Below are 20,905 nucleotides of genomic sequence, written 5' to 3'. Positions count from 1 at the left end.
TGGAAGCTGTTCATTAACAATGAATTCCATAAAAGGCAAACATTATTTGCCATTCATTACAAATACCCAGGGCAAAGAACAAGAGCGGGAAAAATACCTTAGGCACGAGGCCCTTTCTAAATACCATGGACAATGCTGTAACTATCTAAAAAATGTTTTTACTCCTGCAGGAAGTATTGCGAGCCACTCTTGATCATAAGAGAAACAAGATGGTACAGCAGGTCTGGATTCAAAGCTGCAAAGGCACTGAAGAGGAAAGGGGGAGGGTCAGACTACACTAGGATCTGATGTTGGTTAATTAAATATCCTTTGAACAAATGAGGAAAATAGTTTGACTGCAATAAAACTGAGCTAGGAGCAGAAAAAGAATAAGAAACCTGAGAGATCAGCAGCCTCCTTGGCTCTTGATAATGTTGCCTAAGGTGAACAGAATAAAACCATCTCAAGTAAGCTGACATCTCTTTCCACAAGCTTGGAGTTGCAGTTGTCTAGGCTTCTGAAGCAGGGGAAAAAGGAAATCAATTTGCTTGATATTCCTGTACCAGCTGCTGATTCCAGGCTTTCAGCTAAGCCCTGAGAGCTGCCCCACTTTAGGGGTACCAGCACACTGAGCTGGCTGCTTGCTGCCAAAGCTCAGCACAAGACTGAGACCGAAGCATTCCTAAATCATCAACTCAGACTTTTTTTGACAAAAGGGATATCTTGCTTCTCCCAGTGCAAAGCTGAGACTGCCCAGTATATACTGTGCTAAAGCAGCACATCTGTTTCAGTTCATCAGTGGCAGAGTCCAGCCAAGCTATATTAAACAAATCATCACTAGACTAACATTTCCATAATTTCTGTGACAATTACTTTACTACAGAAAGCATTTCTCCCCTAAGGCTTATAAGCCATGTGATTTTCTCCAGTGCTATTTCAATCACAGTATATACAGCTCACTGATGAGTGAAAGAAGCATCTGTCTTCCTGAGTAGAAATTATTTTCAAATCTGCTCCCCAACATTTATTTTCTGATTTCCATCAGAGGGCCTATTCCTGTCAGCATGTGTGCAACAAGAGTGAAAAGTGCAGGTTTGTTTGCTGTGGATTAGCACAGATAAGAAGATCCACCGTTCCTGGAGACTGTTCAGACACCTCAGCAGGCACTGCTGATGTAAAACTGCCCCACAACCAAACACCTCTGTGTTTACAGCCTGCTTTAACATTCCTTTAACACCTATCAAGATCTGAGCTTCTGATAACTTGCTCTCTTGTATTTCCTACCATCACTATTTAGAATATGTTGCCTTTTTTGCTTGTGATTTTTTGTACTGAGAGACACAAGCGTAACCAGATTCCAACATTACTGAGAAAGCAATCAATTAATGGTTCTCTTTATCTTCCAGAAAAGAGAGCACATTATGCTTTCTGTTCTCCTCGGGGTCATGGTGTTTATGCAACTTATAACCCCAACATCCACGTAATAAAGCCAGAAAGACCTTCTTGGAAAAGGAACTCTCCTAATTCACTAGCTAACACCATTCTGAGTGTGGCATTGCTCCACAAGCAAGGAAAAATGTAATTTACCACCATGCAAGCTGCTCTCAGTACGTGTTTGTTGTGTCCTCCTCCACCCCCAATAACCACAGTACCACATTATTTCTTCCCTCTATTCTTCCTCAAGGCTCTGAAAATCCTGTCCAGTGCTTTTTGCAAGTTGAGAAGCCTTTCCCATCCATTATCTTAGCACTCCTCACTGACTCATGGTGAGCATAAAGGTTTCATGTTGTTAGGAAGGGAAAAAATGCCAAGTACATTTTACTCAGATGGTCATATTGAACATGAAGCTGTATTTTGGTATGTTTATTCTTCGAGATTCCATAAATTTTGCTAGTATTACTAGCAATTTTTCACTAACTAGGTATTACAACACACCTCACTGTAAAGCTTCCCCATATGAACAAACCAACATGAGAGTCACTTGGAAATTGCACTGGCCTCAAGGTAAAACAAGTGTTGGATGCACTTAGATTGTCAGATTAAAAAAAAAAAATCCTTCCACTGTTTCCACTGAAGATGTCCCTAGAAATAGGTGATTGTGTTAAGCTGAACATGATGCCCATCATAAATAAGTACTAAGTGCAAATTCATCTGTGTTTAAATCTAGTCCTTAATGAATATCAACAGCAACTGTGCCACAAAGACAAGATAGAGCCAGATAAAAAGAATTCCAGTTCAGAAAATGTTATGTCATTTTACTGGTTTAAAGGGACTATTAAATTAGAAAATATTATTAATGAGTATAACAGAAGAAGGCAAACTAGACTATATACAGTAACTTGCAGTATAAGTTAGGCCTTACACTATATTAAACTTTTCAGAGAACAAGGTGCAGTACAGATAATTCAGCTGAAAAAGGAACAGTGTAGATGACTGAAAAAGCAAAAGGGAGACAAAGGTATTGCTGCTCTTGACTAAGTTAAATTGTCTTTGGATATAAATTTTTATTTCATAACAGTTACTTTGTATCCAAAAGAATGTACAGTCACTACAACCCTCAACAGCACATGATAATTTAGCATTCTTTCTTTTTTCCAATTTAGCAGTGTAATACAAGTGTCCCAAAAGTTTACTGTGATCCATGGACAGTTGGACAAACTAAGTTACATACATAAGGAAACCTATCCAAAAGGTGAAGACAATACTAGTGACTGTTCCCCCAGCAAGGAACAGCCAGTGTCAGGATCACTGCCGCGTTACCTTTTTGAAACAAATATTGGCATCAGGCAATGCAGAGAAGCTGAATAAAGCTGCAGGGTAATAAGAGCCATTTGTTTGGAGAACTAAGAAATAATGAAAGCTTGGCACACTTATGCAATGTGATTAATTTATTAAAGTCTAACAGCACTTTTTAAAAGTGTAAAGTTAATTTGTATGAATTTTCAAAGTACATACACACTTTTTAGAAGTTTGATGCACAGCCTTATGACTGTCATTGTGCTCTGAAAATTCATCTTTTATCCATATGATTAGAAAGCTGCACAAGAAAAATACTCTCATTTTGCAATATTTGTAGTTATTTTAGAGTTCTCATGTGTAAAGAGGCTCTGGAAGGATAAAGAAAGTCAGACCTACCGCTATGATATCCAGAGTGTTGTCACAAACCTTGCGGATCTCAGCGTTTTTATCATGCATCAGGTCTATAAGGTACGCTGGGGCTTCTGCAAAGCAACTGTTAAGGAGAAAAACATTTCTTTTACCCCCCTCACAACCTTGAGTTCTTCAACCAGTAAATTTCACTAAGAAGCAGAGGCAGGAATTTTTCATCTCATGTAGCAAGAAAGCATTTTTCAAATGTTGGTGCTTTTTCATGCTAAAATTAGCAAGAGATGCAACTTCTTATTTTTTAAAGCTAGCAACCTAGGAATCCAAACAGGACACAAAGAGCAACCACCCAAATGGGTTCTCAGATATTGCACAGAGATTAAAGGCGAAAAGAACATACAGAAGTATCCTTTGTATTGTTAGCAACATAATCACTGACTTGCTATCCCTCCCAGGGCTAATTCAACCCATTCTGAATGCTTCAATAAAATTTAACATCCAGTTATGGCCCACAAAATTTCAGACCATGCAATGTATTTGTATAATGGTGCAATGCAAAAAGTTTACCTATGCTCTACATATGTTCTTCTATGAACTGTGAATTTCATTATGACTTGCAGAACAAATTCAGACAGTAAATCAGATTGGATAGCAGCTAATGAGTCAGCTGGTCCCCCTCCTACTCCCCTCCCTGCATCAAAGCAAACTAAGTTTTAATCTTTACTATTAATCTTACAGTCCCTTTACATGCTTAGGCTGCTTGGGTTTTTTCTTCAGCTGAAATAAACATTTACAAAGAAACCTCTGAGATCATGAAGTTACTGCAAGAGAAATATAAGTCAAACACCAGCAATGGCAAATTAAGTGCTGCAATTCTAGATGTTTAATCTGTAAAAAGATACGTGTTTCCTTGATGATGACATCTCTGGTGGCTTGGTGGAACACCATCTGATAAAACACATAGATGATCTGGCAGACAAACTCATCATCTTCCTGCTGAGCTGCAAGGAGAAAAAAAATCCACCACAATTTCAAATCTCACAAATAGAAGCTTTTGATGGTTAAAGAGTTGTGAAGGTTTGGGAAAACCCAAATCTATTAGACCACTACTCAGAATCTATCACTAATGGAGTAATTGCCCCTCCTTCCTCATAAACACCAACCCCTGCCCTGCAAGGAAAGAGCAATGTCAATTACAGCTCCAGCTGCGCACGAGTCAAGCCAAACGTGGCCAATTTACCGTTCAGAAGCTCGATGAGCGCAGGGATGATTCCAGATTTAGCCAGCAGAGCAGCACAGGAGTCATCCATGGAAACGGTCCCAATCATGATCACCACTTCCAAAACAAGGTCATCCTCGGCAGAACCTGCTGAAGCAGAAGACAGGAAGCAGGAAGTATTACCTCTCTCAGGAATGCTTAGTCTACTGGCAGTTGTGTATTTATCTGCAGACATGCTTCTATTCTTCAGCGTTATGTTTTCCTAAACAACCACAAATTATAAAGGTAAATAGACTCTAGTCTGAGCACTCTAAATAATTCTTTGAGAGACTCTGCTTTAGAAGCCCAACCCAATTTTATACAGACCTGGTTTTAGCTTATCCTTGAGATATGGAACCAGTTTGTATTCCTTCAGCACAAGTTCCCAGTCCAGCTCTGGTAAGGTCAAATTTGCAAGTGTTCCCAGGCATTCAATGACAAATTCTTCTTCCTCATCATTTGATACTTGAGCTGCTAAATCACCAACATATTCCTGAATAAAATACAGCATCAACCATTACAAAGGAATAATCTGGGCTTCTGAAAAACTCACATCTCAGCCAAACTAAAGCTAGTTCTCAAAAGAAAATTAAAGACTTGGCTCTGAAATAAGGACTAATAAGGCAGTTTCAATTCCAGTTGACCAATAATCCAAGAAAACATCTCAGCACTCTTCCTCTCCATCTTTTCCTTTCAAGGGATGTGGATCGTTTGTTCCAATGTTCCAAAAGTAGTTACTACAACACAGTTTAAAGAAGCTCTTAGAAAAAAAATGAGGAGAAGATAGAGAATACCATCCTGCATTAGTGCCAGTAATGGAGTTCTTTACCTGAAGATTTTAATAAATAACTACAAGATTTTCTGAGGACGTGAACAGGGGAACAATGGTTTCTACTTACTCACTTCATTCTGCATTAAGACAATTTGATATTTGATCCACGTTTTAAGAGTACATTTAAAATCTCCACGACTAGAATGTTGTGTTTTCCTCCTATCTTTTTGAAGAGTGGCTTTACAGGATCAATATTTAAATATTAAGTATTTAAAATACCCACACTGAGGGGAAAAAAAACCCACCAGATATTTCTCTCTAGGTCCAAAAGTAGAAATTTAGGATAACTTAATTGTTATGATGCTCACCCTAGCAGCTGGAGCTTTTTTGTTTGTTTGCTTGGGTTTGTGTGTTTGTTTTGAAACTTACTGGATAAGGCTTAAGATCTGTTTTCCCCATAGTGGGGGATCCAAACTCTGATCTACCAGCTGTGATAGCCTTAAAAAACAAAACATAAATCACCCCAGGACAGACAAGGAAACTTAAATTGGGCATCCTGCAAAACAAACCACGGCAGCTCTCCAGAGCCAGTCTTTTCCAGAAGGATAAAAAACAGAGATCACACTAGGTAAGACCTAATACTTACAATAAACTGGCTTTTAGTTGGTCCATCATGTTGGGAAATATTTCTGATCATCTTCATTAACAACGGGTCCTTAAACTTCAAAGCCCGTTTCATGAGCATTTTCAAACCATTTCCTGAAAAGAAACAAACAGTTAGACAATCCTCCAAATTAAAAAAAAAAAAAAAAGAAAAAAAAAAGAAGAAAAAAAAAGAAAAAAAGGAAAAAAAGAAGAAGAAAAAAAAGAGGGAAGTACTGGGTGATCAAAAATGAACATGTCTCGAAAAATATGCTTAAAGCTTTAGAAGTTTAAAATGAAGAAGTGCACAGCAGTTAGTCCAGGCACAGAGACTTCTCTCCCCATTCCATGGAATAAATACATTGTTATGCTTTTTAAAGTTGATTTAACAAAGATCAATGGATGGGAACAGATCTGAAGTACTTGACCACACAAAGCAAATCCCAGTGTTAACATTATGCTTCCAAAAGATCACCCTGCCTACCTAAAAGGTGCTTCTAGCTTGAGTTTCACCTTTAATATAAAATTGGATCTCTCTGCTCCCCCTTCGACAGAGCTATGCACAGAATTTTAAAGTGGAATTTGAGGCCACAGAACCTCTTGATTGCAACTGTCCCCTCTGAAGGCCAGTAATTGACTGCAGCAGTTCCTAGGGAAAATGTTGAGCACAAGTAAAAGTTGGAGCTACTGAGTAATATTGTTTCATTTAAAACTGCTAGTATGAAAATAATGCAACTTTACAAGCAATCCAGAGCTACTGCAAGAAATGCAGAACTATCTAGACCATGAATCAAAATATTAGAACCCAAAAGAAGCTCAATTATTAAAAAAAAAAAAAATAATGGAAAGATGCAACTGAAAGACATCACTGCTATTCATCTGATACTGGCAGGTGAAACACCAATCAGCCAAAGATGGACTTTAGGCATCAGACAGAATAAAATCCTGATGTCTCCATAAAGCCATAGTTTCCTACAGCAATGTCATCAGCCTGTTTTCCAGAACTGTGTGCATGTACAAGAGGTGTGGCCATCTCCCTGAAGTGTCATTCCTGCCAGCAAGAGCACATTTGAGGAGGATGTGGCCATTTGCTTGCAATCATTACCCAAACACATGTATTTATTTTTAAAAAACACATACATACATTTATAACTAACTCAAATATACATCATTTACATTTATAAGTATAATAAAAGAAAATATACAAAGTGTTGTCAGCTCCAAACCCCCACCAAAGCCTCGGTCCAGTTACCTTCACAGATAAGCTGCACATTTCTTTTGTTAGCAGCAAGGTTAATACAGAAAGAAATAAGTTCCAGGTCAACTCGCTCATCAGGACATTCAAAAAGCATCTTCATTAACTGCCAAGAAACACAAGCACACATGGGTCATTAATCTTTCCAAAGCAATAAAAAAAGCAGTGTTATGGTATCAACTACAGTACCTTTTTAAAAAGTTAGTATTCAGCATTTCTGCAGGAACAGTGGAAGTTACAAAGGTCAGAGGCATGACATGTACAGTTCCAGTATGTAGGGACCACAATCCTTATAAAGTGCCAAAAATGGCAATCACTCATCACCTTCAATTAACTTGGCTTACTTACATTTTATTGCTACCACTGAAATTTTTTGTTTTACTGGTTTTTAGTATTTGTGAATTGATAAATTTGTTTAGAAAACTTAGGTGAATTTAATACAGGAAAAAAAACCCCAAAACAACCCACAACTTAATTCCACAGAAAGTCAGATTAATACCTATTAGCTTAATAAAATTATGACTCTAAACAGATACTTAATCACAAAACAATTCTACCACTATTTTGCTGTGAGTTACTCCATTGATAGGTAATTTAACTGTCCCTGCAGCACTGTTCTTTATTTTTGCAGCTTCCAGCTAGAGCTGAACACTGCCACATCCCACAGACTCCTCAGCAGTAATCCCATTCTTCTGGTAACATTAATGTAAATAGACAATCACCTATAATCCTGTTCAAACTGTTCAGCAAATGTCAGTGAATTCCCAGGTGATTCCCAAGGCTCCAAACCTATGGACTGCCATCATTTCACACACCTGGCCCTGTATTGTCCATTACATCACAGGCTGGCTATCCTGGCTCATTTGGTTCAACAAGAACAGGTTTTGAAATGCATTTGGAATATATGAACATGACTAAAATAAACCCATTTCTTTTCCCTCTGGCTCCAATCCTGGCAGACAGGCCCTGCACAACTTCAGGGCTGGGGCACATCACACTGTTTGTTTCTAAAACCCACTCAGTTCATAAGACGTTTTTGGATTATAATGCAAACCAGTGTGATGACAAGACTGAGATTACCGAAGAGGAAACAACTAAGCCTAAAGATAAGCAGGACATAAGGTACAAAAACTGTAGCTCAGAAAGCGGCAGGAGGACAGGAAAGCAACAAATAATAATTGAATTTGATGATTAACTAATCATTAAATATTTGTGTGCTTGCCCCCTGGTGGAAAGACAAGTTTGTAATGCCTTAAAAGCCAGAGAAAGGAGGTGAAGAATCCATTTAAAGAGGAGAAAATAAAAAGAAACAATACAATTGCAGGAATTCCCTCCAAAGTATTTTACTCCAGCCATTCTGTATGTTTACATATTATCAGATAGAAGGCTGTCATTCCAAAGGGACCCAAAAACCCCTCCAAATAAAAGCTACATTACAACACAGCTATTTAAGTCTTTCCTGAGACTTTCATGTACTCATTTAAAAGCTATCATTGATTTCTTGCTTCTTTTCTTAAAAAGGTAGAATCAGATTTCTCTAGGTTGTTTTAAGAACTTATAAAATCCCTGGTTTATTAAATCCTTAAGCCTGACAGTCACATAAGAGGGAATTAACAGAGAAGAAAATTGCCATTTAACAAGTAGAACACGAGCATTCAAAAATCACCCCCTGCAACTCTTCTGTTGCAAAACCTTTAAAAACAGATTTTTAAAACCCTTCAAATAATTTGAAGGGAAACATTCTCATTATTTACACAATACAAAATCTGTGGAAATTAAATGTTTAACAAGATGGGATTACACTGTTAATTACTGAACTACTTCTCTATAAAAAGAAAAAAATATATCCAGTTTCAATTAAAGCCGTTCAAATTTTAAAATAATAGTTTCATACGAGTTCCATGTTTCCCATTATGTCTTCATTTAATTTGATTGCTTCTTGTGCCACTTCAAAAGGAAGAGTAATTGCTGCCAAATAGGAAATATTAAAATTAAATTTGTTCTGCTTTTACTATGTCCATTGTCATCTTTTACTGATTTAACAGGAAGGCAGTAAAAAGACTGCAGCATGTGCAATGAAGAGGCAGTAGTGTTCAATCAGACAAGTCCCATATTGAGTATCAGATACCACAGACCAGCACTGAAATCACTGTGTCTAGACTCTCTGGCACCTGCCTTCACTTATTTACCAGTGACCAGAGGCCAACCCCCACAGCTCTGTGTTCACATACACCTCTGTCCAACCCCCTCCCCAAGCCCAGCTCCAACATCTTTGAATGATTATGCCAGAACTGCATGCCTCAGGAATCTCTCCTGAGCGGCTACTCCCCGACTCTGCTGTTTGAAGTGATGCTCTGGTTTCTGAACTTCAGCAGATAATGGCGGACAGGAGCAAAGGGGGCTGTCAAGAGAGGACGTTTACCAGCATTAAGCTGAAAAGAAGCTTAGAGATCAAAGAGGGGCCAAACAGGACAACCGTGGTGGAAAACATGTGGGCAGCTTTGGAGAACCTTGCACACCGCTCTGCGGTAAAATATTAAATATCACCATGACATCACTGCCTAACCATGCCCTTTGATTGGCCAGGTTATTAGCAATAAAGGCTTTTATAAGCATCTGGATGGCATTTGCACCTATTTAAACAAAACACGCATTGCTGAGGTCTAAACAAGAATGAACTGTTAATACTCACTTTTAACTGTTACTAGAGTAGCACCCACTAACTCCTGCAATCCGCAAGGATGTTTACCCGGGACAGCACGCGCGAGCCCTCGGCAAGCACTTCGCACGGCCAGAATTACCACAGGGGGCTGCTTTTCCAAGCACTTTCTGCAACTGCTAAACAATAATTATTATTTGCCAGTCTAGATGAACACCTTTCCTCATAACAGAAAACCCACGCAAGGGCGTGTACCACCACTGAAAAGAGATTTGGGGTTTCCTGGGTAGAATTAGATAGCAGTGAGTCCTGTTAAAACAGTTCTTTTATTTTCCTGATGCCTTATCCACTTCCTAATGCTTTCTGCTACCTGTCTTTTTTGATAACCATCCTAATTCTGAACATTCGTTAGTAAAATGTAAGCTCTGGTTGCTCAGATTCTTTTCGAACAGTGTGCAGATGTGACCTGTGAAGCATCAATAGCCATAGTTATACTTTCCTACTTTGTTGTTTACTTCACTGAAGCCCAGTGAAGGCAGCAGAATTGTTTGCTGCTCCACCAGTCTTTGGACACAGCTCTGTAAGCACTGGGGGTCCGGGAGTCATACCAAGATTCCCTGAAAGCACATCACAAGCAAGTCCTGGTGCAGGAATTTGAGTTTGGCTGGTAACTGCTAGAACAAAACAGGTCCCTTATATCACATAAATGCCTTAAAAAGTAATTGCTTCTTGTGGTAGGAAAGACAGCAGGATGCTTACAGGACCACTTTGTAACATCTATTAGTTATTCTCACCAGTTCTCCCCTCTCTATTATCCAAAATCATCTCTACATGGAAAAACTTCACCAATTTTGCCGTAAGATAATGACCAGAAACATTCTGATAACTTTTCATGACAACTTTCCATTCTGAAAGTATTTGATGTTAAAAACCCATTTAGGAGGAAAGAAGATAACATGGGGAAATTCTCAAAAAGCTACCAGAAAGCTTTCACACTTAGGCAACACAGGGTTTCTCAACACCTCACCAGGACTGAGAAAAAGGTCAGTAAGAGAGGACTTGGTATTAGAGGAAAACAAAAAACCCCAAACCAACAAGAAACAACAGAACACATGCACACAAGAAACTAAACATACCCACAAAACCCCAAACCCCATGATGCTGTGTCTGCTTGAGTCAATAAGTAAAATGCAGCCTGAAAGATCAGTGAAGAGCCTTCCACAGTCATCAAGTCTCCCTTGCTGTACGCGCCCACAGTTGGAAAAGGAATTGTCATGTAGGAACGTAACCCTCCTTGGCTGGTTTCCAGTTCATATCCTGCAATGCAGGAAACACTGAAATTTTGATACCCAATGGGATCAGGCAAGAATGCCTTCTAAAACTGTAAAGGAAATACTTTCCACTACATTCCCTAAGGAGCTGCTCTGCACAAGCTTTAATCTCTCTCAAGCTTTCCGAAGTTCATTAGGAATCACTGGGTCACCTGTAATTTCAGCAGTTCGTTGGTGCAGCTCAAGTGTCAGCGCAGTGACAGAGATCGGTCACCTCTGCTTTTGCCGGGGACCGTGAAAACCCAGAACAGTCCCTGCCTGAGGAGGAGGAGGTGCCTCCCTGCCAAGTAGCACCGGGGCTGTTCCCCTTGTCACCTGCGGGTGTCAGTGCGAGCTCTGCCATGAGCCAGGGACTGAGAGCACGAGGGAAGATGGATTTTATCAGCTCATCACATACCTGAGGGATACAGTCCGTGTATGCAAACATCGATTTAAAGCAATCGTCCATGCTGATGTGATACAGAATGCAAATCGCTACTTTTTTGTTATTCTCGTTTCCTAGAAAGAGAAAAATATATATATTATTATGAGAACTTTTAGCTGCTGTTAAATACTCAAAAGAGGAAAATGAAAAGCAGAACAATCCTAGCTAATAGATGGAAAATTTAAATCAAAAATGACACATTAATGAAAGGGTCTTGGCCTGGCCTAGCCACATGAACCACATATTAGTGCAAAGAGGGAACCAGGGCACTGGTAAATATTCCTTCCTCTTCTCAGCATCTCAAAACACTTCCTTAACTCCACTTTGCAAGGAATGTATTTTGTGAAAGGAATGCTTAATAACGACTGGCCATCCAGAGAAAGGCTTAATCAGCTTCCAGCTAGACAATTAAGATTTAGCTGTGGATATTCCTACTGAAAGAACAAGCTTGTCTTGAAGTGAAATAATAAAGAATGTGCCAGTGCCAGAGAGAAAAATAGTAACTACCACTAAGAGGTGTTATAGAAGGAATCCACTGCCTTTCAAGCAAATCCCATACTGGGTGTCTAACTCTCCTATATAACAATATTATCCCATCAGTGCTTTTTGTGTTTCATACACACCAAAAACTACATTCATGTATTTTCACAGTGATATGAAAAAAGGACTCTCAAGGAAAATTGGAGCAGTTAATGTGTGGGGTGTGAAGTATTCAACTGAAAGGTTCAATAAAATCATTTTACACAAACATACAAACGTTTAAGAACAACACAGACGAATTTGCTTCTGACTCACTGCTGAAACCCAGACTGGGCACTCTCAAGTTCTCCTCTAGCCCTGCATGAGCAGGATATTGGCTATATATGGGATAAACCCCGCATCTGAATGTGTACATTAGTTAAACCAGGATGTAATAAGGTCACCAACTCCAAACTCATTCACAGTTCCTACACAACTCATCAGCAATACCCTACCTCCCACTTCTATATAAGCTAAGTCAGACAGTATCTGTGTAATAATTTGGCAAAGCACAAAGACCTCAAACAGCAACCGACACAGTGAAATTTTCCTTCTGCATACATCTCTGGCAGCTGGAATTTCCTTTGAGCAGCAAGGATAGGATGCCTTTATCCCGAGAATGAGCCTTTTTCAAAACTGAATTATTCAAAGAGACCCATGAAACCCCTCTGGCAGCTGCCATACAAGCGAGTGAAGTATTCTTAGCCACGTTAACCTAAAATCACAGCTGACCTTTCAAATCCTTCTAGAGTCTTACCAGCTTGAAAAAAACATAACTGGTAACACAATCTTCTGTACATTTAACAGCTGGAGGAAGTATCATGCCCAAATGTGAAAGCTATTCTGACAATTATGAAAATAAAAGCACAGAAGGTACCAGCAAACAAAATGAACTGTGTGTTATCTTTAGTGCTTCTCCTGTGACCGGTCATCTTATCTACCTACTCACCTGCAGAAACACTGGGAAAACAGTAATTTCATTAAAAAAAACTTCCCACACATACGGGTAAAGGTTTCTTCTATACAAATTTAGAAGTTTACAGAAGAAATTATTCCTTGGGTCTAAGGAAAAAAAAAAATCTGTTTACACTGCTCTTAATACTTCATTCCATGCCAGTATTTAGGACTCAAACACAAGACTCCTTTTACAATTACACTTAGCTGGATAATGCAGGAAACTGTGTGTGAAGTAAAAGGTAAGTCAGTATAAAAGAGAGACAAGCCCCCCAAAACACCAACAAGAAAAACTGGAATGAAGTTAGACCAGACCTTCAGCACATATGAACTGCCAGACCATTTACAAGAATGATGCTCAATGTTACTGTTTAACCTCTGTCCTTTGTGGTTTTTTTCTTCCTCCTTATTTTTGCAAGTTTCATTAGTGCTAACATAAAGCATCAGCTAAGGTACAGTTTTACATTTGGTAAGCTTAGCAACTTCCTGGTATCTGGCAATATTAGTGGCTTATTTTCAATCATAATAGGCTGATATAACAGTAAAGGTCTTTCATTTTCTTTCTTAGAAGAAACTCTGCATGATTTTCTAACCCCTTTTTTTTCCAAGGTCCAGCTGATCACAGTAATCTTTCTGATGCCTGAACACCACCTTGGGAGTCAGTGCCAAATTACAGCCCTACCTCAGTTTCAAAAATACCAAAAATAATCAAAAATACTCAGACACTCAACATAAAGTGTGAATATGTGGAATCCAAATAAACTTATTTTATCTGAACGAACTCCTAAAGAGTTACTTTATAATGACCAGCACCTAAATCATTCTCTGGAAGTGCATTCCACAAAGTAGATTTCATGACACACAAAAGGCAGACAGCTAGTTTCAAAGTGAAAAACTAAATTTAAATTTCTCCTTCCTGTGGAATATCTGACCAATTTTCCCTGAATTGCCCTGTCCTATTGTCAATAGGGGGAACAGAGAAGGGTTTAAAGCATTCAAGGCACAGACAAATACTGCACAGCCTCAGCAAGGAAGTACTTTCCAATCCTGAGTAAAACAAGTGAATTCTACAAACTTGATGATAAAAGTTAACTACAGAACTGAAGCTGAAAGCAAACAGTCTGCAACTATCTTTTTAAGTTTAATTTCATTTTAATTTCCCAGAAAGGAAGAGATTTCAGGCTGATGTCTGCAAGTTTCACTGTTCTACTTTCCCTATGGATGCACTTTGGTGAAGGAAAAGCAGGACCTTGTGATTTTGTCAGTTCTCACACAAAGCAGTGGCAACTCCTGATCCACAGAATCAAACACTGCTGGAAAATCAGGAGGGGGTGGTTGTTCCTAAGCACATGACTTAACACAGTGTTCATCCCATGCTCACTTGGGAAGCACACAGCCTGCTGAAAAGCTGACTGGAGACCAGGCAGAAGTAGCTGGTTGAAGATTAGGAAGAGGACAAACACAACAGCTAAAGCTTTTTAAACTCGAAGCATCACCTGCAGACTGAAGGTTACACAAAAGGGGAAGAAGTGACAGACTCTGGAAAACCTACCAAGCCAGTTCTCATCCTTTTACATTGGTACTTCACTTCCAAAAATATCAACTGGCAGCTGCTCACTCTTACTTGAATATGTCAGTACCAAGCTTCCTTTTTCTAATTATATTCTACTCATCTAAATGCTAATTAATTAACCCTGAGTCAAGCATTGCATAAAGACTTGGCTGTAAAAATTTCAAACCCTGCCCAGCACCTGGCTGGAAAACAGCTTTCCAAAGCACCCAAGTGATACCTTTATTCTATTTTTGACCACTGCTGAAGGCCACACATGGAAAAGCAGACACTGCAAGGAAGACTTCCTTATGACTGGGTACAGCAAGGATCAATAATTGCCCTAACTAGAAAAAGCAAGAGAAAAAAACCCAAGAAACAGATCTCTGCCAAATGTGTTCATAAAAATCACCAAAGTTTTGGTGGGGTGCCAGAAAATTGTGGCCTACAAATGCTGGTAAGTTTTGAGCATCAAGCTTTTTATGACTGAAGGTGGAATAGCCAAAAGGCCTAAAGCAGTAAGGGCAGCCCTGGAAAATAATGGCCTAGTCATTATGGATTCTTCTGGTATTTATGGCAATAAAACATGAATCATAATGAACTCATTGGATATTAAATGCGGGGGTCACTAGCACTTTGATAGGATTTCCACAAGAATCTACCATTAATTAACCAAATAATTATTTGAAAGTGTAACTGAATTAGCCTTAGTTCTTATACAGCCATTCCTGAGAAATTGGTCATTCCCAGCTGAGTGCAGTTAATGCCTTAACAAACCAGTCATTAACTGCAGTTACTGATTTTGTGGGAATTATTGTGTTATAAAATACACTCAACAGTTTATAGAAACAATACTTAGGGTTTTTTTGGGTTTTTTTCTTTTTTTTTTTTTTTTTTTGCAGCTGTAGTTCAGTTGGAGCAGATGGGATGGAAAAATATCAGGTCCCTGGGGCTGTTTTCACAACTAGTTTTCTGCAAATTAGAGAGGGAAATAAATACATGATGGGCTCTGAGTTCAAAATGGCTTCAGAGTTTTAGCCTTTGAACATTAATAAGAAGCCATGTGCCAGTTCTGGGGACCAACGCCTGAATTCCATGTTTAGTTCTTACTATGGTTAAAGATCTAAATGCTATTAGTAGCAGAAACTAAAGAAAAAAAAAAAAAAGATTTCTTGATCATAAGATCAAGTCCTACATTTTGGTTGACTTTGTGACCTAAATAAAAAATAAAATAAAAAATCCTCCATTAACTCCATGACAAAAAGAGTAACCCTAAAGCTGTAAAACTGAATTACCAGTCTCAGTTGCAGCAGCAGCACTCAGCTTTCAAATGCTTAAGTAGAAAGGAGAATATGGAATATGGACTAAATTATTCAAATATAACACTATCAGTAAATCAAGCAGCCATCACTTCTAATGGAATAATCAGTGTCTCCACATTAGATATGAAATATGCCCTATCCCACCCATGTGCAAAACATTAACAACACCAAATCAAAACCAGAACACAAATGAAGATAAATACCTGTTAAAATGGTAGAGTGAATCTTTATTTCAGTTTGAAACTGTAACACCCTAACGTGATCTGCTGCAGAATTAGGCAAGTAAGAAATCTAGATTATTAGGAATGTCACAAACTGAATTGATATCAGATCTATGTGCTGTCTCACCCTAATGTCAGAAAACAGATTAATCAAGAGTTTATTCAAATGTATCGTAATTAGCAGTGATTTTATGAAAAAAATTGATAGAAAGGTATCTCCACTTACCTCTATCCCATATCAATCCTCACAACCAGCTCTGAAACAGTTGGACTGAGTTAGTCCATGTGTGCTTTAGACACATATTGGTTTGATTTACATACGTAAATATAAATCATATTGGATATATCAGTTTATTTTATCAAGAGAAACTGAAAGAAATTTCAAATCTGTTCAGACTCAAGGAGACTAGACATTGTAAATAAAACATTATGATAGTAATTACATACTAATAACCCCTCTTGTGCCACCTTTATGTTATTTGAAACTGGCTTCATACCATGAGCCTAATTTAAAACCTCAAAGTTGCCATGGCTGCGTTTGGGGTTTAGTTTTCTGAGGTTTTTTTTTCTCCCTTCACCCAAAGAACTCAGTACATGCAACATCTGAAACCTGGTCACAATTTTTTTCCTAGGAAACAAAGAAGTTTAATGATGAATCCTAACAGACTCAAAACTGACTAACTTGAGTTATTTAATGTTGCAACACAAGAAAAAAGACAAAACTGCATGTCTGGAACCTCAGGGTCCATTTCTTTGCCTGGAAGCCCACGCAAGACAGACTGACAAACATTCAGTAACCACCTCAGTGTAGCACTGCCACTCAGAAAGATAACACAGCACAGCCACTGGGTAAGTAACACACTGCCATAATTAGGTGTGTCCTTTTTTGAGGCAAAGCATACCCCATTTTTGTCCTTAGGATGGGCTATAACCAAGCACACTTGAACTCATGTGACTTCACACAGAAACTGGAAGCTGATTAGTTGCAATATGCCATATACCTCGCAAAGCAGAAAGAAATCAACTAAAAATTCAGATTAGAGAGAAATCAAGAAGCAATAGGATTATCCCTGAAAGAAGGTAAAGCTGCTTCTCTTTTCTCCACAAAAGTATTATGTTTTGGGTTACGTTATGAAGGGATAGAAAAAGGAATTAACAACTGTTGTTACCATAAACTAGAAATCAGAACAGGTTCTTAGTCAGATTCAAACTAAGGAAACACACACTTCCAAAGTAAGTGGAAAAAATTCTAAGCAAAGATCTTCTTCCAGAAGTCTCCACCATGCTACGTAGATTAAATGGAAATGTACAGGACATGCATAATTTTTGCCGTACCTGCACTGGTATTTTGTTAAAATAAATCAACTGCTCCAATTAAAATTACTAGAAAATACTGAGACTTTTTTGATTTAAACACACCTTTCTAATCTAGTTTGGAATTCAATGAGAAAGGAAATAGGTGGGGGTTTTCTGTGCTCCTGGCTCCACAGCAGAGCAGCTCAGCTCTGAAAGAGTGGTGCAGCTGGATTCCAACATGCTCCAGCTTGAAGGAGGAACAAACGCAATGCAGGATGCTGCCTCTTGCCTTGAGAAAGGGATGATTCACCACTCTGAAATGGACAGTTGTTTTTGACCAGTGGATCCTGTTCTGAAGATGCTGAAGTACAAAGCTGAGGTTCAAATCGACTAAGCCCAAAAGATGGAATTAAATATTGGTTGAGCTTTTGAGTCTTCCAGATAGCAAGAACTGAGCTCCATATTACTCAAACACCCATTTAAAAGGGTTTGAAGAGAATATTATCAACTGCCAAAGCATTTCTCACCTCAGCAACTGCAGACATGGGGAACCTACCGCTGGGCTCCTGGACTGCAACAATCATTTGAGAAACTCTTAAGGAAGGAACAAACTTATGAGTTAAGATGCTGAAGGAAAGCAGAGAGTAACCTTCGCCCTTACATCTGAACTGGTAAAATCCTCAGGAGATCTAGGACTACTCCAGCAGCAAAACTGTTCCACGTGGTCCTTTGAGGCCACCCCTCCGCCTGCAGCCTTCACAACTCTGGAAAAGGTGCTCATCTCTTCCACCCTGTCCCTCCTTATGATGATGTTACCACAGATCAGGAAGATTAGCAGAAGTGCCCCACCCCTTCCTTATGGAGATTTTTCCAAGAAACCAGAACTAGTTGTTTGTGTTCTGTCATGCTTCAGGCATCCAAGTTAAGCTCTGTAAAGCTTTCATATGTCAACAGTTCAGCAGAAGATTAGATTTTCTTTTTTTACTGTTAAGTATTAATTCGCTCTTGCAATAAGCTAAGAAACCATTAAAAGCTTTGAATTAATCAGTCACATCTTGTAAGCTCCACAAGAGAAATACTGGCTCAGGGGATCCTTTCTATTAAGAGTTCAGTGAATTCCCAACAACTCAGCTCCCTCATCTTTAGACTGCTGCCCTCTCTCCACTCCTGTGCTTGCTGCTGCCATGAGCATTTTTATTTTCAATCAACACGTGAAGTTAGTTTCTTATGTTCTACTCAAGTAATCCTCTCTACTAAAAAAAGCCAATAACACAGGTAAATTCACACATGCACTTGTGACCAGCACACCACAGCAAGGAGCTTTTGCTCACCTGATGCTGGTGAGTCTCTACATTCAGTCCTATATTTCTCAAAATGAGAAGTCATTTCTTCTTTAAAGTTTGCTGTCTAATCCACATTCAAGGTATCTAAATTTAAATGCTGAGTTCTGAGACATATTGCACCCACCTCTCCTTAAGTCACTCAGACATGCTTAGGTCTATCTGCACTTCTAATGAGGATTTTGAAAATTAATGTTAAGAGACGTTTTCTGTTTGAGGGTTTTTTTGTGTTGGGGCTCTTTTTGTTTGTTGTTGAGGGTTTTTTCTCTTTTTTTTAAGCCTTGCCCATACTCGCCAGAAATGATAAAAAAACTACCATTAAAATAAATCCCTTAATAATTGCTGCTTTCCAACAGACTGGTCCCTGTAGTTGAACTGTTACTTAATGTGCTTCAGCCAGCCTTTACTATAAAGGAATGGAGACACCCCAGGCAATATTCACACAAGTAGTATTGGAACCAGCTGCTGCAGAGCCACCTTAGGAAAAAAAGGTTCCTCAATTTAATTGGGAAAACAGGAGGAAGCATAAATTTTACTGCCATTAATAACTTCAAGCAATCCCGATATGACTTTACCTCACCCTGATGGCTGGACATGTGCTTTTTGTTAGGGTCTTTGCCACATCTGACCCTTATTGTTTGCTCACTTGATCAGGTAAGAAAATGTATGTTTCTTTATAGGATAAACGAGGCCTATTAAAGTCAGAAAAAACACTGCAGTAGCCTATAAGAAGCTCCATTTTTCAACAGATGTGTGAAGCTCCATAATAAGTTCATTACAAAAAGGCCAAGTGAACTCATAAAGAGAGCACATCTACTTTAAGCCTTCTTAAAAGAAACTTTCATAAAAGGAATAGAGCATTAAAAACCCACAGCACTCCGTTAATTAGAGAGCAAAGTACTACTTGGCTTTTTAAACAGCAGTCACCATATAATCCAGCTTGGCTGCATACCATATCAAGCCTTGATTGTTAAGAAGCCCAACATACAACTGTTTGGCAATTCTTTGATTGCTCATTAAACCCAACTTGTAAAGAAGGGAAAAATATCAGAGGAATTTCAGCAGTTCCCAGAAAAGATTCTATCAATGAACCCAGTAAAGACAGGCTCTTCACTGAGGACTAAGTGTGACTGTCAGTGCTACTTTCTGCTCTGGCTTCTCCAGCTTAAATGAACAAGTCAGAGAAGTCTGACTTACTTTGGAGTTTGCACAGCCCTTGAATTTTTATCTAAAATTAGGTGGCTACTGCTCCTCATTGTGCTTACATTAAGTCTTAGAACACCAAGAAGTTAAGAACATCATGGCAGGATGCTCACATTAATAAGGCAGAGAGGCTGGGCACAAACTGTGACTGCCAAAACCATAGTGTTGCTACCTGGGGCTGCCCACATCAGAGTGCTGTATAACACACACTCATCTGCTTGGCTGAACACAAATCCACAAAGCCAAATTACTTTCAGCCACTGTAATCTGTGCTGGAAGACATAACCCAGGATGCTCCTCACCACCTAAAATCTTTTTGAGACTGACTACCTTGGCACTGTGTGGCACTTTCATGGCTCTATGGACAGCCCTTCTGCACTCCATGTTCCATTTGGGGCTGATTTGCAACTGATCCTGTTTTGTGACTCACCCACTTTTCAGCTCACCAGTATGTGTTCAACCTTCAGTTTTTAAAAGCAGATAGTAATTGCAAGCAACCAAGAAGATACTTAAGTCTGACTTCCAAGCATTATGGGGTTTCATTCTTTCAGCATGGCTTACACTGGGGAGTGAATGAAAAGAAAATGGCATTTCAAGAAGATATGTATTGAGCACACCTAAGAACTGTCCAGCAGCTCTGGGAGATTAACACAAACACAATAAAAAAAAAATGTTTGTTCCCTGCAGAGTCAGACCTACTCCTTTTACTCTTTGGGCAGCAACACAATTCCCACTGTAACAGCTTTTGCAACATTCCCTGTAATCTGCATGCTTGGCGAGGGATACCTCACTGATGGCAGGAACCAGAAATGCCAGCACTGCCCACCACACAGGGATGCTCCCAGGAGCTGCTTCTGAACAGGGCTCTACCATGAGCTTTTCAGGCTGCCTTAACCCCCACAGCAGCACTCAGTTGGCTCTGCTGTACAAACTGCCTGCTGCTCTCATGGCAAATGGGGAATTATTTGTCTCACTTCACAAAGGCTAAGAAACAACTCAGACGCAGCATAAAATAGCACCCTTATTAGAAGACTATGAATCACAAGCTGTGCCTATATTTAAGAGAGCTGTACTAA

The 20,905-nt window shown here is 39.1% G+C and overlaps 1 protein-coding gene across 2 annotated transcripts in view; it reads right to left on the bottom strand.

Moving 5' to 3' along the window:
- KIFAP3 (kinesin associated protein 3) overlaps positions 1–20,905 on the bottom strand; it is a 73,291-nt gene that overhangs the window by 28,745 nt on the left and 23,641 nt on the right. The window contains exons 11-17 of one of the 2 annotated variants that reach the window (XM_066192078.1): positions 11,399–11,499; positions 7,009–7,117; positions 5,761–5,873; positions 4,670–4,835; positions 4,325–4,450; positions 3,987–4,085; positions 3,115–3,200 (exon numbers count right to left, since the gene is read on the bottom strand). In XM_066192078.1, the coding sequence (XP_066048175.1) occupies positions 3,115–3,200; positions 3,987–4,085; positions 4,325–4,450; positions 4,670–4,835; positions 5,761–5,873; positions 7,009–7,117; positions 11,399–11,499 (800 nt within the window). Of the gene's footprint in view, positions 1–3,114; positions 3,201–3,986; positions 4,086–4,324; positions 4,454–4,669; positions 4,836–5,760; positions 5,874–7,008; positions 7,118–11,398; positions 11,500–20,905 lie in introns of both variants that reach the window. The other variant, XM_066192079.1, reaches the window with a different exon arrangement.

The sequence above is a fragment of the Chamaea fasciata genome, unplaced genomic scaffold (genome assembly GCF_029207755.1).
Source record: "Chamaea fasciata isolate MVZ Bird 193981 ecotype frontalis unplaced genomic scaffold, bChaFas1.0.hap1 SCAF_10, whole genome shotgun sequence".
Classification (NCBI taxonomy): domain Eukaryota; kingdom Metazoa; phylum Chordata; class Aves; order Passeriformes; family Sylviidae; genus Chamaea; species Chamaea fasciata.
The sequence above is the reverse complement of the archived record's forward strand: the minus strand, read 5'-3'. Positions and strand labels throughout refer to the sequence as shown.